This window comes from Triticum dicoccoides, chromosome 3A (genome assembly GCF_002162155.2).
Source record: "Triticum dicoccoides isolate Atlit2015 ecotype Zavitan chromosome 3A, WEW_v2.0, whole genome shotgun sequence".
In the NCBI taxonomy this organism is placed as follows: Eukaryota; Viridiplantae; Streptophyta; class Magnoliopsida; order Poales; family Poaceae; genus Triticum; species Triticum dicoccoides.
In genome coordinates, this window is record NC_041384.1 from 723,865,650 (window position 1) to 723,888,063 (window position 22,414).

Here is a 22,414-nt window from a genome sequence, read left to right on the forward strand (position 1 = left end):
TTACATGGTGTGCCAAATACTATTGTTTCAGATTGTGATACTAAATTTCTTAGCCACTTTTGGAGATGTTTATGGGCTAAGTTGGGGACTAAGCTGCTTTTTAGTACTACTTGTCACCTCCAAACTGATGGACAAACTGAAGTAGTCAATAGAACATTGTCTACTATGCTTAGGGCTGTTTTGAAGAATAACAAGAAAATGTGGGAAGAATGCTTGCCTCATATTGAATTTGCTTATAATCGTTCATTGCATTCTACTACTAAGATGTGCCCTTTTGAAATTGTGTATGGTTTCCTACCTCGTGCACCTATTGATTTGTTGCCTCTTCCATCTTCGGAGAAGGTTAATTTTGATGCTAAAGAACGTTCTGAATTGATTTTAAAAATGCATGAGTTAACTAAGGAAAACATTGAGCGTATGAATGCTAAATATAAACTTGCTGGAGATAAGGGTAGAAAACATGTTGTGTTTGCACCTGGAGATCTTGTTTGGTTACATTTGCGTAAAGATAGATTTCCTAATCTGTGCAAATCAAAGCTAATGCCACGTGCTGATGGTACTTTTAAGGTTTTAGAGAAAAAAATGATAATGCATATAAACTTGAGCTACCTGCAGATTTTGGGGTTAGTCCCACTTTTAACATTGCATATTTGAAGCCTTATTTGGGTGAGGAAGATGAGCTTCCGTCGAGGACGACTTCATTGCAAGAAGGGGAGGATGATGAGGACATCAATATCATTGTTACACCCACAACCCCTACTGTTACATATACTGGACCAATTACTAGAGCTCGCGCACGCCAATTAAATTACCAGGTACTTTCGTTTCTTGATAATGATTCTAATGTTCATGAGATTATGATGCTGCCTAAATTGGATACATTTGTTTTGCTTTCAAATGAAGGGCCTAGCTTGGAGAAGGATGAACATTGGAGCAAGAACACGCATGGAGTTGATGGCATGCGCAAGGGGATCAAGAACGGAGTTACAAGTGATGATTTCAGGACTTTGAAGCCGCCATAAGGAGTGCATGAAGCCATGGACGAAATATACAAGATGCCACTTCATAATATTCGTCCATAGGCTATTCTAGGTGCTGCGTCACCTTATTAATGGGCCAGGCCCATGTAATTTCGAAATACTTAAGTATAGGCTATTTTTAGAGTCCGTATGTGTGGGGAAACAAGAGTTAGGGTTGGTTTCGGACCCCACCCTCAAGGGCCACGAAATTCCCCTCTCTTCCTCCATATATACAGCCCTTAGAACGTCGTTTAGACTTTGGGATTTGTTTAGTTAAAAGTTAGCCATTGCAACTTCGTGTACTTCGTTTGTGTCCAACGACCAGACCAAGACCGCTTCCGGATCCCCACCATTATCAATACTTCATATATATTTGTGATATTCAGATTGCTTTATCATATTCTTGCTCATTCTTCGATTGCTTGTAGGAATAGACCTTCGTGGTCAGGCTGACCGTGCTTCCAGCATCGTCAGTAACCTCAGGAGATTGGTTTAGCGGTTGCTAAGGCGCAACGTCGTGCACGTTTGTAGTCGGATCGTCAAAGTCGTCTCCACCAAATCGATAGTTATCATCTCATCGAAAGATCGGGACCCTCGCCTCTATCAATAACCAGCCTTACTACCACACCGACACTAGTAAAATTCTAAATTTGACCAAACACGTAGAAAAAAATATCATCCACAATACCAAATCACCCACCATATATTTTCATTATATAAATTGGATATCATATACTATATGATACCATTATCTATAGAGTTTGTTAAACTTTTTTTCTGTGAATGATACGGTTTGGTAAACTTACAGAACTTGGAATTCCCACTCTGGTTTTAAATACAAGGTCCCTATAAAAAAATACAATTTGCATCTATACGATGCCACTATCCCTTCCCGAAAAGAATTGATTAGATTTTTGCCTGGTATGATGGTGTTTATTAATGCAAACGTTGCATGCGGCAATAGAAAAAGAGGCATCACATGCAGCATGTTGAATTAGAGTCAAATTAAAATACGTGCGGAGAAATTAAAGTTCGTGTGGAGAAAGAGGCACCACTATCTGTTCCTGGTTTGGCTTGGGAGTGGCGCTGGGTGTGAGGAGAACGGCTTTGCTAGACGTACTCTCTCCATTTCTTTTTACTCCGCGTATAAGATTGGTCAAAATCAAATTATACGAAATTTAACCAAATTTATACCAAAAAATATAAACATCTACAATACTAAAATTACATAGTATGAAAATACACTTCATGGTGCATCTGATTATCATATTGTGAATGTTCATATTTTTTAATACAAAGTTAGTCAAACTTTATAAAAGCTTGATTTTGACCAAACCTTATATGCAGACTAAAAAGAAACGGAGGAAGTACGTAAACATGTAACTTTACGTAAGGGCTTGCTTGGCACAGTTTAATTGGAAGAAAAAATCGCCCACCCCCATTATTAGTTGAGTGGTAAGTTTTACGTTGCTTTTACGCAAGCTATTCATATATGCAGTATTATGGTGAGGAGAAATGGATAAGAGCCGTGCGGCGTGAAGAGATGGAAGCGTACACGACGGGCCCCTTCATTTTCCGAACGAAAATATTCGATGATGTGGCTGGTCTCACATGCTCCAAGATTCAGGTTGGATCCAACTGTCCAGGATACGTCGATCACAACAGCTAAAAATCTGACGTAAGATTTTCAGTGATTCTGACAGTTAACACTACTAGCTAGTGAAACTGACAGGACTCATTGCATCCACGGATTTTTTTTTTAGAAAAGAAGGAAAAACTCCCGAGCCCTGCATCAATCGATGCATGCAGCCCTCTTATTAAAAAAGGAAAAGAGTCTTAGGGTCACAAAAGACCTATAATCTTAGTGCAAAACGAAAGAAGACATTACAAAAATGCCACATCCTGCGATACATAGTAGACTACGATGCCTATATACCTAACCTATTATATATTCATGAAATTAACACCCACCAACACAAAAGAAGGAAACCAATGAATAGAAACCAGTATACTGCATCCAGAACAATTAAAATGACACTTTTACGTGGTCCTTGTCATCATTTGTAGTACAACACGAACAACATGCAAGCTTGGTCGGCCGGATACTGCTTTAGAGCATGGCTAATAGTATAGCCAGCTGTTAGCTATATTGTCTTGCCACATCATCTATAGCAAATCTTATAACCGGCAAGTACAATAGTTGCATGTAAATATGTACTACCTTTCTTATACATGGCTCATTTTCCTCTCTCACAACATGCCTAGGAGCATGTGCTCCAGCCGACTATTAAATCGTAGCCCGCTTCCCTTCTCTCTTCTCCAAGTCATCGAAAATATAATATTTAAAGGCTTACAACCCGCCTATGTCATCCTATTGTATGAACCTGATGGACTCCACCACCCCAGACCCCACCGTCGATCTGGATCGCCCTGACCAGCACTTCCGTGGGCATCGACAGCAAGGCGGCGAAGAACAGACTGTGTGCCAGGAAGCTGGCTGTTGAAGGCCGAGATTGCCATGGGCCGGCACGCTAGTGGACAACACCACGTGGGAAGACGAACATCTCGCCGTTGCAGATGGTGCGGGCGAGGTGCTTGCCGGAGGTGGTGATGAAGCCGACGTCGAGGGAGCCCTCGAGGACGAAGAGGAGCTAGGTGACGCGCGGGTGGGTGTGCGGCGGGTTCACGCCATCGCCATGGACATGCCCAGTGTGTTGAGCCCCGGGACCTTCTCTACGTTCGCCATCGACCCGAACGCGTTGCCGCCAGGTTTCCCCGGGAGGGACAGCACGTCGGAGTAGAAGTCGTTTGCCATCGTGTAATCGTATTCTCCGGCTTGTTGCACGGGTACCCGTTCAGCCGCAGTGCTGATGCTGCACGTATGTTTGGCCGACCTTACTCATCATGATCTAAACATGGGTACATAAGCATGGAAGACCAGAATGACGGAGATCACACTTACGGCCGTACAGAGATTTGTAATCCGTGACGCAGATGTCCTGGAGCATGTCAGGGTCGCCGGCAAGCGATGGGGCGGTGAGGGGCAGGAGGGAGCTGCTTGGACGCCATGGTCAAGTACTGCTTGAATTCTACTGGTTGGTACTGAGCTCTTCCTGCTGAGGATCGACGAGGTCATGAGGACGGAGGCATGCAGCGAATGTACGTATAGCTAGTGCCGTGCAGCGTAATGGAGTCGCGATTGATCGATGGGCATGCGACGAAGAGTTAGTTGGATGTACGGTTTCAGTATATGACTTTGATCCAGAGCAATCTGTTGTATACAATTGTTTTTTGCGAGGGCTGTTGTATACAAACTAAGCAAAACAATCATTGATTGGACGATTATGTGACCATATATACGGACGATAACTATTGATGGGAAAAGCTATCCAAGTGGGCACTTAAGAAGAAAAAGCTACCATGTTATAGATGTGGTGAGCCAGGACATTTTGTGGCAGAGTGCACGACTAAGCTTTGTGACTATTGCAGTAGATCGCAACATGTGTCTGCGGAATGCCCACTTCTTTCATGCCCCAAACCGGTGGTTAACATTTATGGAGTATGTTGTCAAGAGCTGATGTTCTTTGAGTCACCGGAAATGGCACCTATGGGACATGTGATGGAGAGTAGCTTCCCTGCAGTAGTCAATGTTACTAATGGGATTTTGACAGAGGCACAAATTGTGCGGCAGTTGAGGGATCTTGTACCAGGCGATTATCAGTGGGACCTTGTCAAGTTGGAGGATCAGACTTACAAGGTGGACTTCCCCACTAAGGAGGATCAGTTGCATGTTCTCAAATATGGCTTGTGTAGAGTTTAGAGCACGAATATTGTCATTGCGTTTAATGAGTGGACAGAGAAGGAGCCCGAGGGTACGCCGTTAGAGAAGGTGTGGGTTCGTTTCTTTGAGGCACCGCGCAAATATATTAATCATTTTCTGGTTGCTTGGAGCTTGGGCTCACTCATTGGTAAGACGGAGCAGGTTGACATGCCGTTTACTCGAGCTCACGGAGCTGCGAGGCTTCTTGTGAGCGTGCTCAGTTTGCAGCACGTGCCGGATGTGGTCAAGTGGACACATGCCGGGGCTACATATGTGCTCGAGCTTGAGATTGAGGATACGCCGGTACCACAGGAGGGAGATGATCTTTAGGACATGGATACGACTGAGGGAGATTGATGGAGCCCCCGAGAATCAGGATAAGGGGCCTGAGAGTAATCCATAGGAGCCGGCCAAGGGGCTGGAGTCGCAGACAGATAAGGAGGCTACGGCCAAGGGACCGTCTTCCATGACACCGATTAACACGCTTAGGTTTGGTTCTTTTGGTGCTCGGTCTGCACCTAGTCGGTTATGGAGCAACCGAGTGGAGGCGGATGACCCTGAGGACCTCGAGTTACCACCGGTGTTGCTCCCTTCTGTTGGTTCGCCTAATGTGCTTTTGTTCCAGAGGGTTAATTCCGAGGTTCAGGACTCGCAGGGCACCGATTTTCCAATAGCGATTGGGGGGGATGATGGGCAGGAGGCTCACATCCCCAGTCCATTTTCGTCTATGCCTGGCCAGCTGGTGGAGTGGAGCGGGCAGGAGGCCCGCCCTGCTCTCTCACCACGGGGCAGCCCTGGACAGCTTGGAGCGGGGGGCGGGCAGGAGACCCGCAACTCATCGACGTCGACTCCGCGCCATGATGCCGGATTGGGGGGGGGGAGGAGCGGGACTATGGAGCAGGTGGCTCCACGGTCGCTGGCCCCCACCATTGTGGCTGAGGTTGCTCGCTCGGCCGCGCCTATCCCTTCTTCACCGGCCTTTAGGGATGCGCGTCCGAGTGGGGAGCACTCACCTCCGGAGAGGACTATGGAGGAGCTCGTCACCTTCGGTGGGATCCCGGATCCGGTTACGTCTGGCAGGCGGGTCAGCAACCGGATCTAGGAACAACCTGATGCTGATGACCTGCAGTTAGCGCGCGCCAAGAGGGCGGCCATGCTTAGAGATGTCGAGGCAACTACAGGTATGTCTTTTGATAAAAGTTGTTCAATTATGCATTTTTCAGAGCATGAAATTATGGATAAGGCAAACAACTTAGGAATTACTTTGGGTTCAAATGAAAAAGAGGTAGCGAAATCTGTTAATGATCTTTTGGATTTAGAAGCAGAACGGGCCTCTGAAATAATTAGGAACCTTGCATCAGTTAAACCCATGAATGAGGATGACACGAATAATCTAGGAATTGTAGCCCTAGAAAACATTTGCAATAATCTTTTGCCAAGTGATGACGCCGAGGATGAGGAGGGGTCGAAAAGTATGGACACGATAGAGCCTCTAGGCACGGAGGGCACTGTTTTGTGTTATGTTGAACATACGTGTATGGAGGGTGCTGGGGAGAAGCCTAAGCGACCCTGGAAACGAAAGATTTATCCTACCTCCGCAGTTCGTAGAAGCGCTAGAGTTAAGCTTAAGAAAAAAAATTCCATGATGACATATGAAAGGAATCTTTTGGAATAGCAGAGGTCTTGCTGACTTGGCTAAACGAAGGTTCTTGGCAGAAACAACAGTTGAGCAACATTTAGATTTTATTGCACTTTTAGAAACACGACGTGATAATTTTACCTCTCAATTCCTTGCAACTCTTGCCGGAGAAATTGATTTTGATTGGCACATCTTACCTCCTAGAGGAAGATCTGGTGGGATCTTATTAGGAGTTCGATGTGAAACACTTGAGGTCCTTAACGTGGTTCGGGGTGATTTTGCGGTTAAGTTTCGGGTGAGATCAAAATTGGATGGGTTTCGATGGTCTCTCGTAGCGGTGTATGGTGCAGCACAACCTGAACTTAAACCAGATTTCCTAGCCGACTTGGTGCGGATTTGTGGAGATGAGACTCTACCGATCCTTGTCGGTGGTGACTTCAATATAATTCGGAGGAGAGATGAAAAGAACAATGACAATTTTGATAGTCGGTGGGCTATGATGTTTAATATGATTATCGAGAGTCTGAATTTGAGAGAAATTTAACTCACCGGTAGACAGTTTACTTGGGCCAACTCGTTGCCCATTCCAACGTATGAGAAGTTGGATAGGGTACTTGCTAGTGTGGAATGGGAACAAAAATATCCTTTGGTGTCAGTTCATGCGATTCAAAGAGCGGTCTCAGATCATACACCATTGCTTGTAGACTCGGGCGAGGCCACTAACGTTGCGAATAAGAATGCTTTCTCTTTCGAACTTAGTTGGTTCGAGAAATAAAACTTCTTGGAGATCATCGCCCATGAATGGGCCATTCCGGTTAGTGGAAACACTAGTCTTGAGAGATGGCAAAATAAGATACGACATATGAGACAGTTCTTGCGAGGTTGGGCCAGAAACGAAAGTGGGATTTACAAACAAGAAAAAGAGAGACTGACTAGTTTAATTGAAGCTTTAGATTTAAAAGCAGAAAGTGCCCTGCTTACGGTGAATGAGCAAAGTTCTAAGTCCGAAGCTGAGCTAAGCCTTCGAGCGCTTCTTAGAGAAGAGGAGCTCAAATGGGCACTACGCGCCAAAGTGCTTAAGGTTGTCCAAGGGGATGACAATACACAATTTTTCCATATGATTGCGAATGGCAAACATAGGAAGAAGAAAATTATTCAGCTGGAACAGGACAAGGGGACAATTATAGGGCATGAGAACCTGAAGGCATATATCTCTAATTATTATAAACAACTCTTTGGACATCCGAAAGCAAGTACGGTGTCCCTAGACGAGTCTGTAATCGGTGATATTCCGCAGCTACAGGTAGAAGAGAACGATATTTTGGTTGCACCGTTTACTGAGAAAGAGGTTCTTGATGCAATCTCACAAATGAAATCGAATAAAGCACAAGGACCAGATGGGTTTCTAGCTGATTTCTATAAGAAATGTTGGCATATTATTAAGGGTGATCTTATGCCTATGTTTCAGGATTTCTTTAATGATCATTTAGAGCTGTTTCATCTTAACTTTGGCATGATTACGCTATTGCCAAAGAAAGAAGAGGCAGTTCGAATTGAACAATTCAGGCCAATCTGTCTTCTCAATGTGAGTTTCAAAATCTTCACAAAAGTGGGTACTAATAGACTGACACAGATCACCCATTCAGTGGTACAATCGAGCCAAACAGCGTTCATGCCAGGACGACATATACTAGAGGGGGTGGTCATGTTGCATGAAACGCTACATGAAATTCATTCAAAGAAGCTAGATGGGGTTATCTTCAAAGTGGATTTTGAGAAGGCGTATGATAAAGTTAAGTGGTCTTTCCTACAACAGGCAATGCGCATGAAAGGTTTTAGTGAGGTCTGGCGGAACCAAGTGGGTTCTCAAGTCCAGAAGGGAAGTGTCGGAATCAAGGTTAATGATGACATCGGTCATTTTTTTCCGACACACAAGTGTTTGAGACAAGGAGATTCCATGTCTCCTCTCTTGTTTAATATCGTGGCCAATATGTTAGCCATTCTTATTGGCAAGGCCAAGCAGCATGGCCAAGTGGAGGGGTTAGTCCCTCATCTGGTTGATGGAGGAGTATCCATCTTACAATATGCTGACGACACTATCCTATTAATGGAACATGACATTGCTAAGGCGTGTAATATGAAACTTATTCTCTGTCTTTTCGAACAATTGTCTGGTTTAAAGATAAACTTTCACAAAAGTGAGTTGTTCTGTTTTGGGTAGGCCAAAGACGAACAAGACACATATAGACAATTGTTCGGGTGTGAATTGGGTTCTTTACCATTCACTTATTTGGGTATACCGATTCATCACCGTAAGTTATCCAATAAAGAATGGAAATGTATCGAAGATCGAATAGAAAAAAAGCTTAGTTGCTGGAAGGGTAAGCTAATGTCTTATGGAGGTCGGCTAGTGTTGATTAACTCAGTACTGACTAGTATGTCGATGTTCCTTCTATCGTCCTTCAAAATTCCGAAAGGGGTACGGAAACGACTTGATTTCTTTAGATCTCGGTTCTTCTGGCAGTCAGATGAGGCCAAGAGGAAATACCGTCTCGCGCGTTGGGACATTCTTTGTCGACCAAAAGACCAGGGTGGTCTCGGTATTGAGAACTTAGAAATCAAGAACAAGTGCCTCATGAGTAAATGGCTCTACAGGTTAGAGACAGAGTCGGACGACATGTGGGCACAGATTTTGCGTAATAAATACCTCCAGTCCAAAACACTCGCTCAGGTTACCATCAGACCAACAGACTCGCCATTCTGGAAAGGTCTTATGCGGGTAAAGGACTTGTTCTTTCGGAGGGTCAAATTCCTGGTTGGCAATGGGATGTCAACAAGGTTTTGGGAGGATACGTGGTTAGGAGAGACGCCCCTATCCGTACAATATCCTACCTTGTATAACATTGTGCAACGGAAGGAGGATTACGTAGGCACAGTTTTACATACGATCCCCTTAAATATTCAATTCAGACGAGCACTAGTTGGTGAGCGATGGAATGCATGGATGCACCTGGTTCGGAGATTGATGGATGTTCAACTCTCTGATCAATTGGACTCCATGCAATGTAAGCTAGCTAAGAATGGGATTTTTACGGTAAAAACTTTCTATATGGATTTGATTAATTCTGGCCCAGTCCCGAGATCGTTGCATATTTGGAAGATTAAGGTTCCTTTGCGCATTAAAATCTTTATGTGGTTTGTCCACAAGCAAGTCATTCTTACAAAGGAGAACTTAATCAAGAGGCGATGGGTAGGTAGTCCACGATGTTGCTTTTGTGATCATGATGAAACAATACAACATTTATTTCTTGAATGCCCATTGGCCAAATTGCTTTGGAGAATGATTCATATAGCCTTCAACATTACTCCTCCAGTTGAGATTGCATCGTTGTTTGGAATGTGGTTAACTGAGGTCGAACATACTATAGCGACACGTATTTGGATTGGAATTTGTGCGCTATTGTGGGCTATATGGAATTGCAGGAATGATTTGATTTTTAATAGACAACACAATTTAATATTCTTGCAGGTTATCTTCAGAGAGGCTTTGGTTACTGGGTGCAACCAGTGGGAGATGGTCGCACGGGCTATATTCAACCGGTTCGGATGGCGGTCGCATAACAGGATAGTAGTCTAGGGAGCTTATCCTTATTTATTGCCATTCCGGTTGAGATTGTTAGCATGAACTTTGCTTTACTTTTTTTTTGCTCCACTTGCGAGCTATAAGATGACTTTGTTATACTTTGCGACTTCTTAATAATATGGTTGCATGCATCATTATGATGCAGAGGCCGGGGGTATGCCTCCATTTTCAAAAAATAATATACGGACGATAACTGTGGAGGTTAGACAGTCGGCAATTCAGAAATAACATGGTCGGTTCGTTCATCCTTGCAGGTATGCAGTGGAATATTTTACCAAAATCAGTATGACCACACAACACTGATGGCCGACAACTTTGATCCTGAATCAGTATCTCGCATTGGAATGATTGACGAAAAATTTCTCTATTCTTGAATCTGACTAATCTTTATGAGTGCAAATTTCAGTCACTTTCAGGTTTGCTGCTTTGACTTCTCATGCATGAATTTAATTTCCATATACATTGTCCATGTATGACCCATTTGGCTATATTTTCATTAGCATATAGTCAAAGGCTCACCATTGGGAGATGGCATGATAAGTGAGTGGCTTAAATATATATGAATGACATAATAGTGAATTATATATAGTGCACTTTGGACAAGTTAAGAGTATATGTTCAGAATTCATATAGCAATGATTCAACATATAATTTCTTTATTAAAACTATAATAAGGTATCAGTTGCATCCAAATGAAAAGGGAATTGAATACTTGCATGATCGTTCAAGTTCTATAAACAGAATATGAAACTTCAAATTCGCATGAACAGAAAAGAGAGAATTCCTTATTTGGCCCTTTTTTAAAATCTGCTGCCCTTTTTGGCCCTAACAAAACATTTCTTACTTTTTTGACATCCAAACTTCATTTTGTTCCCTCAATGACATTTTCGTTAGTTTTGGCCACTAAGACGGTCAGGTGCAACCTAAAAAGTCTTTTTTACCCCTGCTTTAGTTCACTAGTAAAAAGGAAGAAAGCGTTATGACCGAAACTACTTGATTGATAGATAGAATAAATCCACGATAAGCTGGTATGCATACGTGCAAAGTTAGGGCCTCTTTGATTCGTAGGATTTTGAAAACATAGGAATAGGATAAGTGTAGGGTTGGAGTGGCATGCCCATTTGAATCCTATAGAATTAGCAATGATTGTTTGATGCCACGGGAAAAACAAAGGAATTGTAAAAAGAGGTTCGAGTGGATGTTAAATTTCCTATGAAATGTAGTACAGAAGATTCCATAGGAAAAATTCCTATGGGATCCAATCCTATGAATCAAAGGACCAACATAGGAAAAAATCCTAAGGATTTCAATCCTCCAGAAATCCTATAAAATTCCTTTGAATCAAAGAAGCCCTTAGCCTTAAACAAACACACAGACAACTTGATTGTTCTCAACTACCGGGCCGTGTGCGTGGTGTCCGCCTGTCCGGCTACTCGTGTTCAACAGTAAGCGTTCTCTCCGTTCACGTCTGCCTGCCGTGTGCGTGGTGTATACGTCTTTTGTACGCACAGGTCAGTTTAGTTAGCTATAAGGAAAAAATTTTGAAACACATAGATGCAAGATATCTGTGAACATCTTTAAGAAAATTGGTGAACTGATTTCTTTTTTACTTAGATATCCGGGATAGTCAAATAGTGCAGTAGGGGTAAAATGGTCTTTGTATCTCACACTTAACACTGTGAGTGGCAAAAATAGACGGAAATGTCATTGAGGGGACAAAATGAAGTTTAAGTATCAAAAAGAGAAGAAACTTTTGTTTTGGGCCAAAAAGGGAAGCAAATTTTAAGGAAGGGCTAAATAAGGAATTCTCTCAACAGAAAATGGTTGGTAGCTGCAAAAAAAGTCGAACAGAAAAGTGAACTCAATGATTACATAACATTGAAATAGATGCCTAGAGTTACTTTATTATCTCTATGTTACAATCTGAAATAACTTGGTTTATTCGTGTATGCTAGCAGTATGCAGTGAAGGCATTCTTTTCTATCATTCCCAAATTAATATGACCTTGCACAACAACGATGGCGGACAACATTCACGTCTGACGGACGGAGATTTGTATCTACTCTTCAATCCATCTAATGTTTATCATTGCAACACATAACATGCATATTTTGCTTGCACCTCTTTTACCTGTGTAATTCTGTACATATCTCTAACACATGTTTTTGATACACTAATAATTTACTGCAGGTTGAGCATTTATCTCTGAACTTATTTTCCTTTTCTTCATAATATTGCTGATAAGCTTTTTCATCTTTCGATTCTTAGCCATTAATTCCATGGACAATGCTACCTCCCAATACAAAGTCTTCAGGGAACAATGGTGTGAACAAAACTAAGTGGAATTTTACCATACAAAACTGCAGGCATGCGAGATGCTCTCTCTATTTCACCCTCACTGGTTACTATGCTAAGACATGCATCAACTTGGTTTGATTTCCTAAAAGGGGGCACGAAGCCCACCACAGCATGTAACCATGCATTCTCGCATGCGACTTATATTCTGTTTATACATATATTCCCTTTTAGTTCTCATATATATTAAATATTCATCTTCCATGCAAACAAATCTCACTAACATATGTCACAACCAATTCCCGCAGCGATGCGCGGAGTATCATCTAGTTTTTTTTAACATGACCTTTTATTGAAGTTCAATCCAAACACTTTCTTTTTTTATAATTATTTGGTCACACGGTCTCGTATACTTAAAAAAAGGAAGAAAACTGAGAACACTTGCATGCTGTTGGTTTTGCACTAGCTATACTTATTTTTACAACACATTGTGCATTTCTTAGTAACAGGGTTTCCGCAACAAAGGTGTATGTCTCTATCTAGTTGTGACAAAGTCGTGCCATTTCAAGCAGAATGCCTCATTTCACCATGGAACTTTCATTTCTTTTTCTATTTTTCCAAAATGAAAAGACAGATCCACTTATTAGTACGATATGTTAACTCAGAGGCGTTCATTATGGGTGTGCCAACTTCAACTTTTCTCATTTTTATCAATTTCAGTCAACTTCAATTGATGACATGACAAGGCGAAAGGTGAGCCTGAAGAGGAAGAGGGCGCGGGTGCTCGTTGCCTGCGGAGGCTAGAACCGTAGTGGCATCGTCCTACGAGCACGGAGGAGAAGGGGAAAACGGGCATGCGGACAAAAGGAGGCGGTCCCGCTGTCAAAACAGAAAGAGAGTGCGTGGATCACCATGATCTGTCTGGCAGACTGAAAACATAAGATCTTCCAAGACTGCTCTCAAATCACCTATTCACTCGCGTTGAATGAACAGTGCACCCCGTGCTTCTAATTTCTAACCAAATGCGCGTTGAATGAACAATGCACCCCGTGCATCTAATTTCTAACCAAATTCTAACCATATACATCGCTTTCAGCCGTTGGATCTTCATGCGTAGATAGCCCATATGTATTATAAGGTACTCTAAAGTTTAGTCCAAAGGATAAAACCAAATGACTGCCAACATTGTCCAGCTCCAGTTCGAACACATTTAGAGTTCTTTCGCTTATCAACTCAATGAACTAAATATTTACCGGCTTAATCTCTTGAAGGTGCTCATAATGATACAGGGATACGATGTGCGAGCATGCATTCATGGGGTGAGTATACATCTGTTGTTTAATTATGATCATGGGATCTGCATTTGTGTTGTATTTCTAAAAAAAACTATTTAGTCAAGCATACTCTATGATTTTCCATGCTAACTATGTTTCATAAAGTTACATTTTGGTCAAACTCTCAGCACAATCATTTGAAAAATAACAATTAATAATCCGGGGTAGTACATATATATAAACTAAAACCATGCATACATATATGTCACCAGCAAGCCATGAGGAAAGAGCAACAGAAACAGAAAATTGACAAAAATTGGCATAATAAACATCATAAAGTATACAAAAGGTGTCGAGCGAATTCAAGTGCTGCGCACGGACATTAATTGGTTAAATTACGCACGGCTCGACCATGCAGTCGTCGACATCGAGCGACCTGGCCAGCACGTCGGTTGGAACCGGCGGCGGCGAGCCAATGTACAATGCATCAGCCAACTTCTGCGTGCCCGGAAGCTGGCTGTTGAAGGCCGATATGGCGGCGGCGGGGGAACCATTGTTGTTCCTCTCAAAGTGGACGAGGCCGCGTGGAAGACAAACATTTCCCCTTTGCAGACGGTGCGAGCGACAAACTTGCCGGAGCTGGTGAAGAAGCCGACGTCGAGGGAGCCCTCGAGGACGAAGAGGAGTTCGCTGGCCCGCGGGTGGGTGTGTGGCGGGTTTGCACCCCACGGTGCGTAGTCGACGCGAGACATGGACATGTTAGACAAATAACCCGTGCATGCATACGTGAGCTAGCTAAACGTGAGTGCATGCATGTATTAGCTGCGTGTAGTGTGTGCGTGTTCTGTTGACGGGAATCGGGGGAGCGTTGGAGTCGGTCCTGGCGGGCAGGCATGACCTGGGCATGTACGTGCATGTCGCCGGGGGCCGTGGATGGCGCGGGCTGGATCAAGTGCTCAGCGTGATCTGAGACGTGGGTACCTGCCCGGCGAGTCCCAGGGTATAAATACCCCTGCGTTGTAACAGATGGATCTGGAGTTTGTTGCTCGAGGCGAAAGAGAAACGGCCGTTCGTGCGGCCAGCGGCGTACGTGCGTCGGGGCAAACTCTTGCTGTGTTCTTCTCGTTCTTCTTGCTTCTTTCTTCTACGTCTGTGCAAGAGAGAGAGAGAGCCGAAGGTGAGGAGGAGAGCTAGGGCTAGACACCAACAGGACACGCCCAGTGTGTTGAGCCCTGGGACTTTGTCTATGTTCGGCGTCGGCTAAGGCCGGCGGTGGCGGCGTTATCTGCGTCATTCTCTTCTTGAAGACATCGTCGTGGAGAAGTTCAAGGCCACTCTCTGCTATCTCCGGGGGAAACTCCAAATCGGATGATCGGATGACGGTGGCGCTCTGGTGTCGTTCCTCCCTTGGGGGTGTCATTCTTGGAGGTACACACGTGATCGAGGGACCAGAGGATGAATTCTTTGGTGGAGCAATGATTCATCCTACGCACTGATGGCGACGGATCTTGACGGTGTGGCGCAGTGCAGATTCGGAGTTCGCTGTGGGAGGATGGACTCGCGCAGGAGGATGACGCTGTCGGGCGTCGTGGTGGCGTCGATGGCAGAGAGACCTAGCACGGTACATGCAACCGTACAACTCTGAAGATGGATTGGTGGCAGGTGGCTGCGGCGGCCTCATACCCGGCAGGCGTCCTGGTTGAGGAGTGCGCCGGACTAGTAGGTGCCCCATACCCGGCAGGCGTCCTGGTTGGGACCCCAGGTCTTAGATGTTTAGGTTTGGTTGCGATGTCTGTTTGGTACTAGGCTCAGACTATCTGCGCCCCTTCATCAATTGGATAGGTGTAGCGACAGTTGTTGCTTAGACGGTGGCTTTAGTCTTGTTGTTGTATAGCTTTGTAAGGTTTTGTGAGAATAATTAATAAAGTGACCGTATGCATCGCCCAGATGCAGAGGCCAGAGGTCATCTTCTTTTTCTAAAAAAAACCTCTTGAAGATGCTCATAGTGGTACAGGGATAGGATGTGTGAGCATGCGTTCGTGGCGTGAGTGTACGTCTGTTGTTTATGAGCATGGGATCTGCACTTGTATTGTGTTTCTAAAAAAACTGTTTAGTCAAGCATACTTTATGATTTTCCATGCTAGCTATGTCTCATAAAGTTGCATTTTGGTTAAACTCTCAGCACAATCATTTCAACAATAATAATTAATAATCTGGGGTAGTACATATATAGGAGTATAAACCAAAACCATACATACATATATATCACCAGCAAGCAATGAAGAAAAAGCAACAGTAAACAGCGAAATGACAAAAAATGGCATAATAAGCATCATAAAGTATACAAAAGGTGACGAGCGAATTCAAGTGCTGCGCGCGAGATTAAGTTGTTAAATTACGCATGGCTCGACCATGCAGTCGTCGACATCGAGCGCCCTGGCCAGCATGTCGGATGGAACCGGCGGCGAGGCAGTGTACAATGCCTGAGCCAACTTCTGCGTGCCCGGAAGCTGGCTGTTGAAGGCCGATATGGCGGCGGCGGGAGAACCATTGTTGTTCTTCTGAAAGTGGACGAGGCCGCGTGGGAAGACAAACATTTCCCCTTTGCAGACGGTGCGAGCGATAAACTTGCCGGTACTGGTGATGAATCCAACGTCCAGGGAGCCCTCGAGGACGAAGAGGAGCTCGCTGGCCCGCGGGTGGGTGTGCGGCGGGTTCGCGCCCCATGGTGCGTAGTCGATGCGAGACATGGACACGCCCATGGTGTTGAGCCCCGGGACCTTGTCTACGGTCGCCGCCGTTACCACGGAGCCTGACGGGTTGCCGCCCGTGCTGCCAGGGACGGACAGCACATCGGAGAAGAAGTCGTTTGCCATCGTGCTCTCCGGCCTCTTGCACGGGTACCCGTTCAGCCGCAGTGCTGCACACAAGCACGTACGTATGCACATTTGACCCGTTCATTATCCATAGAAGCAAGTATTGGACAGATAGTGTACATGGACGATCACACTTACGGCCGTCGAGTGATTTGTAGTCGGCGACGCACAGGTCCTGGAGCATGTCGGGGTCGCCGGCGAGCAAGGGCGCGGCGAGGGCCAGGAGCATGGCGTAGGCGGCGAGGAGGACAGTCGGGTGCTGCTTGCTCGCCATTGTCAAGTACTGCTTCGATGCTTGGTCTTCACTCTTGAACTTAGCTGTGAGAGTGGAGATGAGGAGCTGTGAGAATGGAGATGAGGATCGATGAGAATGGAAGCATGCAGCGCGCATGCACATATAGTGCCGCGCAGCGTAACGGAGACGCGACCGATGGACGTATGGCGAAATTAGTTGGTCGACGTACGGTTTTAATGTGGCTTCGATCCATGGCAATCTTTTGCATCTAAATCAAGCAAAGCATGCGTAACTAAATGCAACTATTGTGTCAGTGTAAGCGATACCATGCATGTGGAGGTTGGACGTACAGTTTGGACATACAATGCATGCAAAGTTTCTTAGTTGGGAGAAAGCTATATGTTACAGATCAAGGGTTTGCGGAAGAATGGTTACCAGTGACAAGTCAACAATGAAAGGCCAGTAGTGGCTCGGTGATTCACTCAGGAGTACCCCACCAGTTACGGCTAAGGGCGTCTCCAAAGCGGAGCTTCAAACCGCACACAACCGTCCGGACTGTGTGGTCCTGACGTGTTTAGCCATTCAACACGCTTCTGTATCGGTCATTGAAGTGGCCCGGACACATTTCCCCCCGAAATTAGAGACAAACGTGAGGGGAGGGGGGATGATACGTCTCCGTCTCCGTCGTATCTACTTTTTCAAACTCTTTTATCCTTGTTTTGGACTCTAGTTTGCATGCTTTGAATGGAACTAACCAGGACTGACGCTGTTTTCAACAGAATTGCCATGATATTATTTTTGTGCAAAATAAAAAGTTCTTGAAATGACCTGAAACTTCACAGAGTCAAGTTCTCGAATTAATAAAAAATATTGGTGAAAAAATCAGCGATAGGGGGCCCACACCCTAGCCACAAGGGTGCGGAGCGCGCCCTCTGACCTTATGGGTCCCGTGGAACTCCGGCGACCTCAACTCCAACTCCATATATTCTCTTTCGGGGAGAAAATAATTAAAGAGAAGGATTCATCGCGTTTTACGATACGGAGCCGCCGCCAAGCCCTGTACTTCATCGGGAGGGCAGATCTGGAGTCCGTTTTGGGCTCCGAAGAGGGGAATTCGTCGCCATCGTCATCATCAACCATTCTCCATCACCAATTTCATGATGCTTACCGCCGTGCGTAAGTAATTCCATCGTAGGCTTGCTGGACCGTGAAGGGTTGGATGGGATTTACCATGTAATTGAGTTGATTTTGTTAGGGTTTGATCCCTAGTATCCACTATGTTCTAAGGCTGATGTTGCTATGACTTTGCTATGCTTAATGGTTGTTACTAGGGCCCGAGTGCTATGATTTCAAATCTGAACCATTTATTTTTTCATGAATATATTTGTGTTCTTGATCCGATATTGTAAGTTATAGTCACCTAGTACGTGTTATGATCCGGCAACCCCAGAGTGACAATAGTCGGGACCACTCCCGATGATGACCGTAGTTTGAGGAGTTCATGTATCTCTAATGCTTTCTAACAGGACCTTAATATCACTTAGTATCCCTTAGTCGTTTCCGTACTTAAAAGGAGGCCTTAATATCCCTTAGTTTCTAACAGGATCCCGCCGCCACGGGAGGGTAGGAAAAAAGATGTCATGCAAGTTCTTTTCCATAAGCACGTATGACTGTATTCGAAATATGTGCCTACATTATATTGATGAACTGGAGCTAGTTCTGTGTCACCTTATGTTATAAACGTTGCATGATGAATGCCATCCAACAAAATTATCCATCATGGATCCATTGCCTACGAGCTCGTTTCATATTGATCTTTGCTAAGTTGCTTTTCCGTTGCCACTGTTACGATTCCTACAAAATTGCTACTGTTACTTTTCCCACCATTACCGCTACTTTCATAGTACTTTACTACTAAATACTTTGCTATAAATATTAAGTCTTTCAGGTGTGATTGAATTGACAACTCAGCTGCTGTAACATCCCGAGATTCTTGCTACAGTAATCTTCCACTAATTATGCCAGGTCATCACCATTATGCCCTAAGAAAAACAATTAAGAATAATTCGACCTCAATCTCAATATTAAAACAAAGTCAAAATATTAATTATTCAAACAGCAAAACAAAAGTGTTCGTGATATTGCAAAATTTCCCAAAGCTTTTATAAAAATGAGACCAACGTTTTATAAAGTGTTTAAATGCCAAAACAATATTTTAATCACTATTAAAATTATAAAAAAATTCCAAAGCTTTTCAAATGCCTCCCAAACTTTTTGTGGCAGTGCCATATAATGCAATGTTATTTATGTGACTAGTTACATGTTTTACAAAAGCCCATCAGTGACTAGAGAAAATTAGAAAACATAAAAGAAAAGAAGAAGAAAGTCTCCTGTGCACTTGGCCCACCATGAATAGTACAAGGCACAGCCCAACTCACCCCATCCTCTTCTTCCTGTTCACAGCACACCCCGTGGACGATCTGAGCACGTCCATGGCCGAGGATCTCCACGTGCTGAGCATCCACCCCCCCTGAACGGCTACAAGATGAACCCAGTGACCCTGCAAACCCTAGACATCCCCTGTTTCCCTCACTCTCGTTTTCCTCTTCGTTTTCTTCTTCACCGAGCACAGTCGTCACCTCGCCTTCGTCGATCCCACGGCCACCGGCCTACCCTTGCCGCGCCAAGATGTCGAGGAGCTTCGTCATCCTCGACTACGTCGCATCCATACACGGGAACCACGAGGACCACACTACTCCGATGGGATCGAGCGACTTCCTCATCATCTACGGCCGTCACTGCCCCGCACCCGATCTGCCTCACCGGAGGTCCTCCGCCACGCCGGACGTGTCCTCCGCCTCCCCCTGTGAGCGCCACTCCCATCTCTCTTGTGTCCCCTCTGTTCGGCCGTCGTTCTGCCGCTGTGGCTGCAGCTCCGTCCGACCGCGCCCTGGCCACGCACCCGCGAGCGACTGCCCAAACGTGGCCTCGCGCCACTGCGTGCGCGCGAGCCCGCCTCGCCCGGGCCACACCCCTGCCACCTCCCACGCGCGCACTCGCCAGCTCCTCTCCGCGCCTGCGTTGCTCGCTGCTGAACTACTGCTGCTCGCGAGCCGCTGCCTCCGCACGCGTTCACTGCTGCTGCTGGACGCCAGGCTGCTCTACTTGTTTCTGTTGATGCTTTGCTGCTGCCGCCGCGTGCTGCTGATTACTACTGCCGCTGCTTGTTATTAGCTGCTACGGTTCGCTTGCTACTACTACCATCTGCTGCTGTAGCTCCTGGCCAAGCCCCCTCTACATGGCCATGCGTATGGCCGGCTGGGTTAATGGCCGGCCCTTGTTTAATTAGTCTAGGTTTAGTTTAGTAGTAGTTTAGTGCTAATTTAGCCTATTAGCTAATTACAAGTGGGTCCCATCTAATTAGATTAGATAGATCTTTTGGAAATTATTAAAACAATGACATGTGGGACCACCCTTGGTTAATTACCATTTTATTAAAACTAAAGACAATGACACACGGGACCCACTTACACTATTCATATGTTGACCAGTCAACCTTTGACCGGGTCAACCCAACCCCACTGGCCCCACTGTCATACTCACATACTAGGGTAGCACCAGGTGACAAAAGTGTTTTGTTTTTTTTAATTTATTTCGAATTTAATTTAATTCCAGAAATTGTTTAAATCGTTGAAAATTCATATAAAATAAACCGTAACTCGGATGAAAATACTTTGTACATGAAAGTTACTCAGAATGACAAGACGAACCCGGATACGCAACCCGCTCGTCAGCCATGCATCCCTAACCTATCGAACTCGCAACTTTCCTCCTTCGGCTCCTCTGCCCGAAAACGCGAAACACCGGGGATACTTTACCGGATGTTTCCCCCTTTCACCGGTATCACCTCATACCGCGTTAGGGCACGCCTAACATCACGCCTTGCCTTGTCATGCTTCGTTATGCATCTGTTTGCATTGTATTCACTGTTTCTCCCCCTCTTCCTCCGCTAGACATCGAGACCGACGCCGCTGCTACCCAGTACGACTACGGAGTTGACGACCCCTCTCTCTTGCCAGAGCAACCAGGCAAGCCCCCCCCCCCCTTGATCACCAGATATCGCCTACTCTCCTCTATACTGCTTGCATTAGAGTAGTGTAGCATGCTACTGCTTTCAGTTAATCCTATACTGCTGCATAGCCTGTCCTTGCTACTACTGTTGTTACCTTTATCTGCTATCCTACTGCTTAGTATAGGTTGCTAGTGTTCCATCAGTGACCCTACACTCTTGTCCGTCTGCCATGCTATACTACTGGGCCGCGATCACTTCAGGAGGTGATCACGGGCATATACTATATACTTTTCACTGTTACATTACCGGTGATACTGTTTGGAGATGGGGGCTGAAGGGGCAGGTGGCTCCATCCAGGTAGTGGTGGGCCTGAGTTCCCGATGGCCCCCGACTGTTACTTTGAGGCGGAGCGATAAGGCGGGTTGAGACCACCTAGGAGAGAGGTGGGCCTGGCCCTGGTCGGCGTTCGCGGTTATTTCAAAATAACACGCTTAACGAGATCTTGGTATTTGATCTGAGTCTGGCTACTGGCCTATACGCACTAACCATCTACGCGGGGACAGTTATGGGCACTCGACGTCATGGTATCAGCCGAAGCCTTCGTGACGTCAGCAACTGAGCGGCGCGCGCCTGGTTGGACTGGAACGCCTACTCTTGTATAAGGGAGGCTAGGTCTGCTCACCAGCGGCGTACGCAACATGCAGGTGTGCAATGGGCGATGGGCCCAGAACCCTGCGCCATAGGATTTAGACCGGCGTGTTGACCTCTCTGTTGTGCCTAGGTAGGGCTGCGACGTGTTGATCTTCCAAGGCCGGGCATGACCCAGAAAAGTGTGTCCGGCCAAATGGGATCGAGCGTGTTGGGTTATGTGGTGCACCCCTGCAGGGAAGTTAATCTATTCGAATAGCCGTGATCTTCGGTAACAGGACGACTTGGAGTTGTATCTTGACCTTATGTCAACTAGAACCGGATACTTAATAAAATACACCCTTCCAAGTGCCAGATACAACCGGTGATCGCTCTCTCACAGGGCGACGAGGGGAGGATCATCGGTTAGGATTATGCTATGCGATGCTACTTGGTGAACTTACCATCTACTCTCTTCTTCTGCTGCAAGATGGAGGTTACCAGAAGCGTAGTCTTCGAAAGGACTAGGTATCCCCCTCTTATTCCGGCATTCTGCAGTTCAGTCCACATTTGATACCCTTATTCCATTTGATACCAATGCACACATATGTAGTGTAGCTCCTTGCTTGCGAGTACTTTGGATGAGTACTCACGGTTGCTTTACTCCCCCTTTTCCCCCTTCCTATACCCGATTGCTGCGACCAGACGTTGGAGCTCAGGAGCCAGACGCCACCGTCGATGACTACTACTACTACTCAGGAGGTGCCTACTACTATGTGCAGCCCGCTGACGACGACCAGGAGTAGATTAGGAGGATCCCAGGCAGGAGGCCTGCGCCTCTTTCGATATGTATCCTAGTTTGTGCTAGCCTTCTTAAGGCAAACTTGTTTAACTTATGTCTGTACTCAGATATT

At 45.4% G+C, this 22,414-nt stretch overlaps 1 protein-coding gene and 2 pseudogenes across 1 annotated transcript; all 3 read right to left on the minus strand.

Annotated features, from left to right (window-relative positions):
• Positions 1-3,385: 3,385 nt before the first annotated feature.
• LOC119273124 lies at positions 3,386-5,097 on the minus strand (annotated as a pseudogene).
• Positions 5,098-14,080: 8,983 nt separating this feature from the next.
• Positions 14,081-15,829, minus strand: LOC119273125 (annotated as a pseudogene).
• A 48-nt stretch (positions 15,830-15,877) lies between these two features.
• Positions 15,878-16,917, minus strand: LOC119273483 (germin-like protein 1-3). Its single transcript, XM_037554626.1, has 2 exons — positions 16,705-16,917; positions 15,878-16,610 (listed from the first exon to the last, which is right to left on the minus strand). The coding sequence occupies exons 1-2, from the start codon at positions 16,838-16,840 to the stop codon at positions 16,081-16,083; spliced, it is 666 nt and encodes a 221-aa protein (XP_037410523.1). The 5' UTR covers positions 16,841-16,917; the 3' UTR covers positions 15,878-16,080.
• Between the last annotated feature and the right edge of the window lie 5,497 nt (positions 16,918-22,414).

Bases quoted from the DNA above. Each gene is read 5' to 3' on its own strand.
- LOC119273483 (XM_037554626.1), bottom strand. From the start codon at position 16,840: ATGGCGAGCAAGCAGCACCCGACTGTCCTCCTCGCCGCCTACGCCATG. The intron at 16,611-16,704 runs GTAAGTGTGATC...GCTTGTGTGCAG, and splicing joins CTACAAATCACTCGACGGCC to CACTGCGGCTGAACGGGTAC.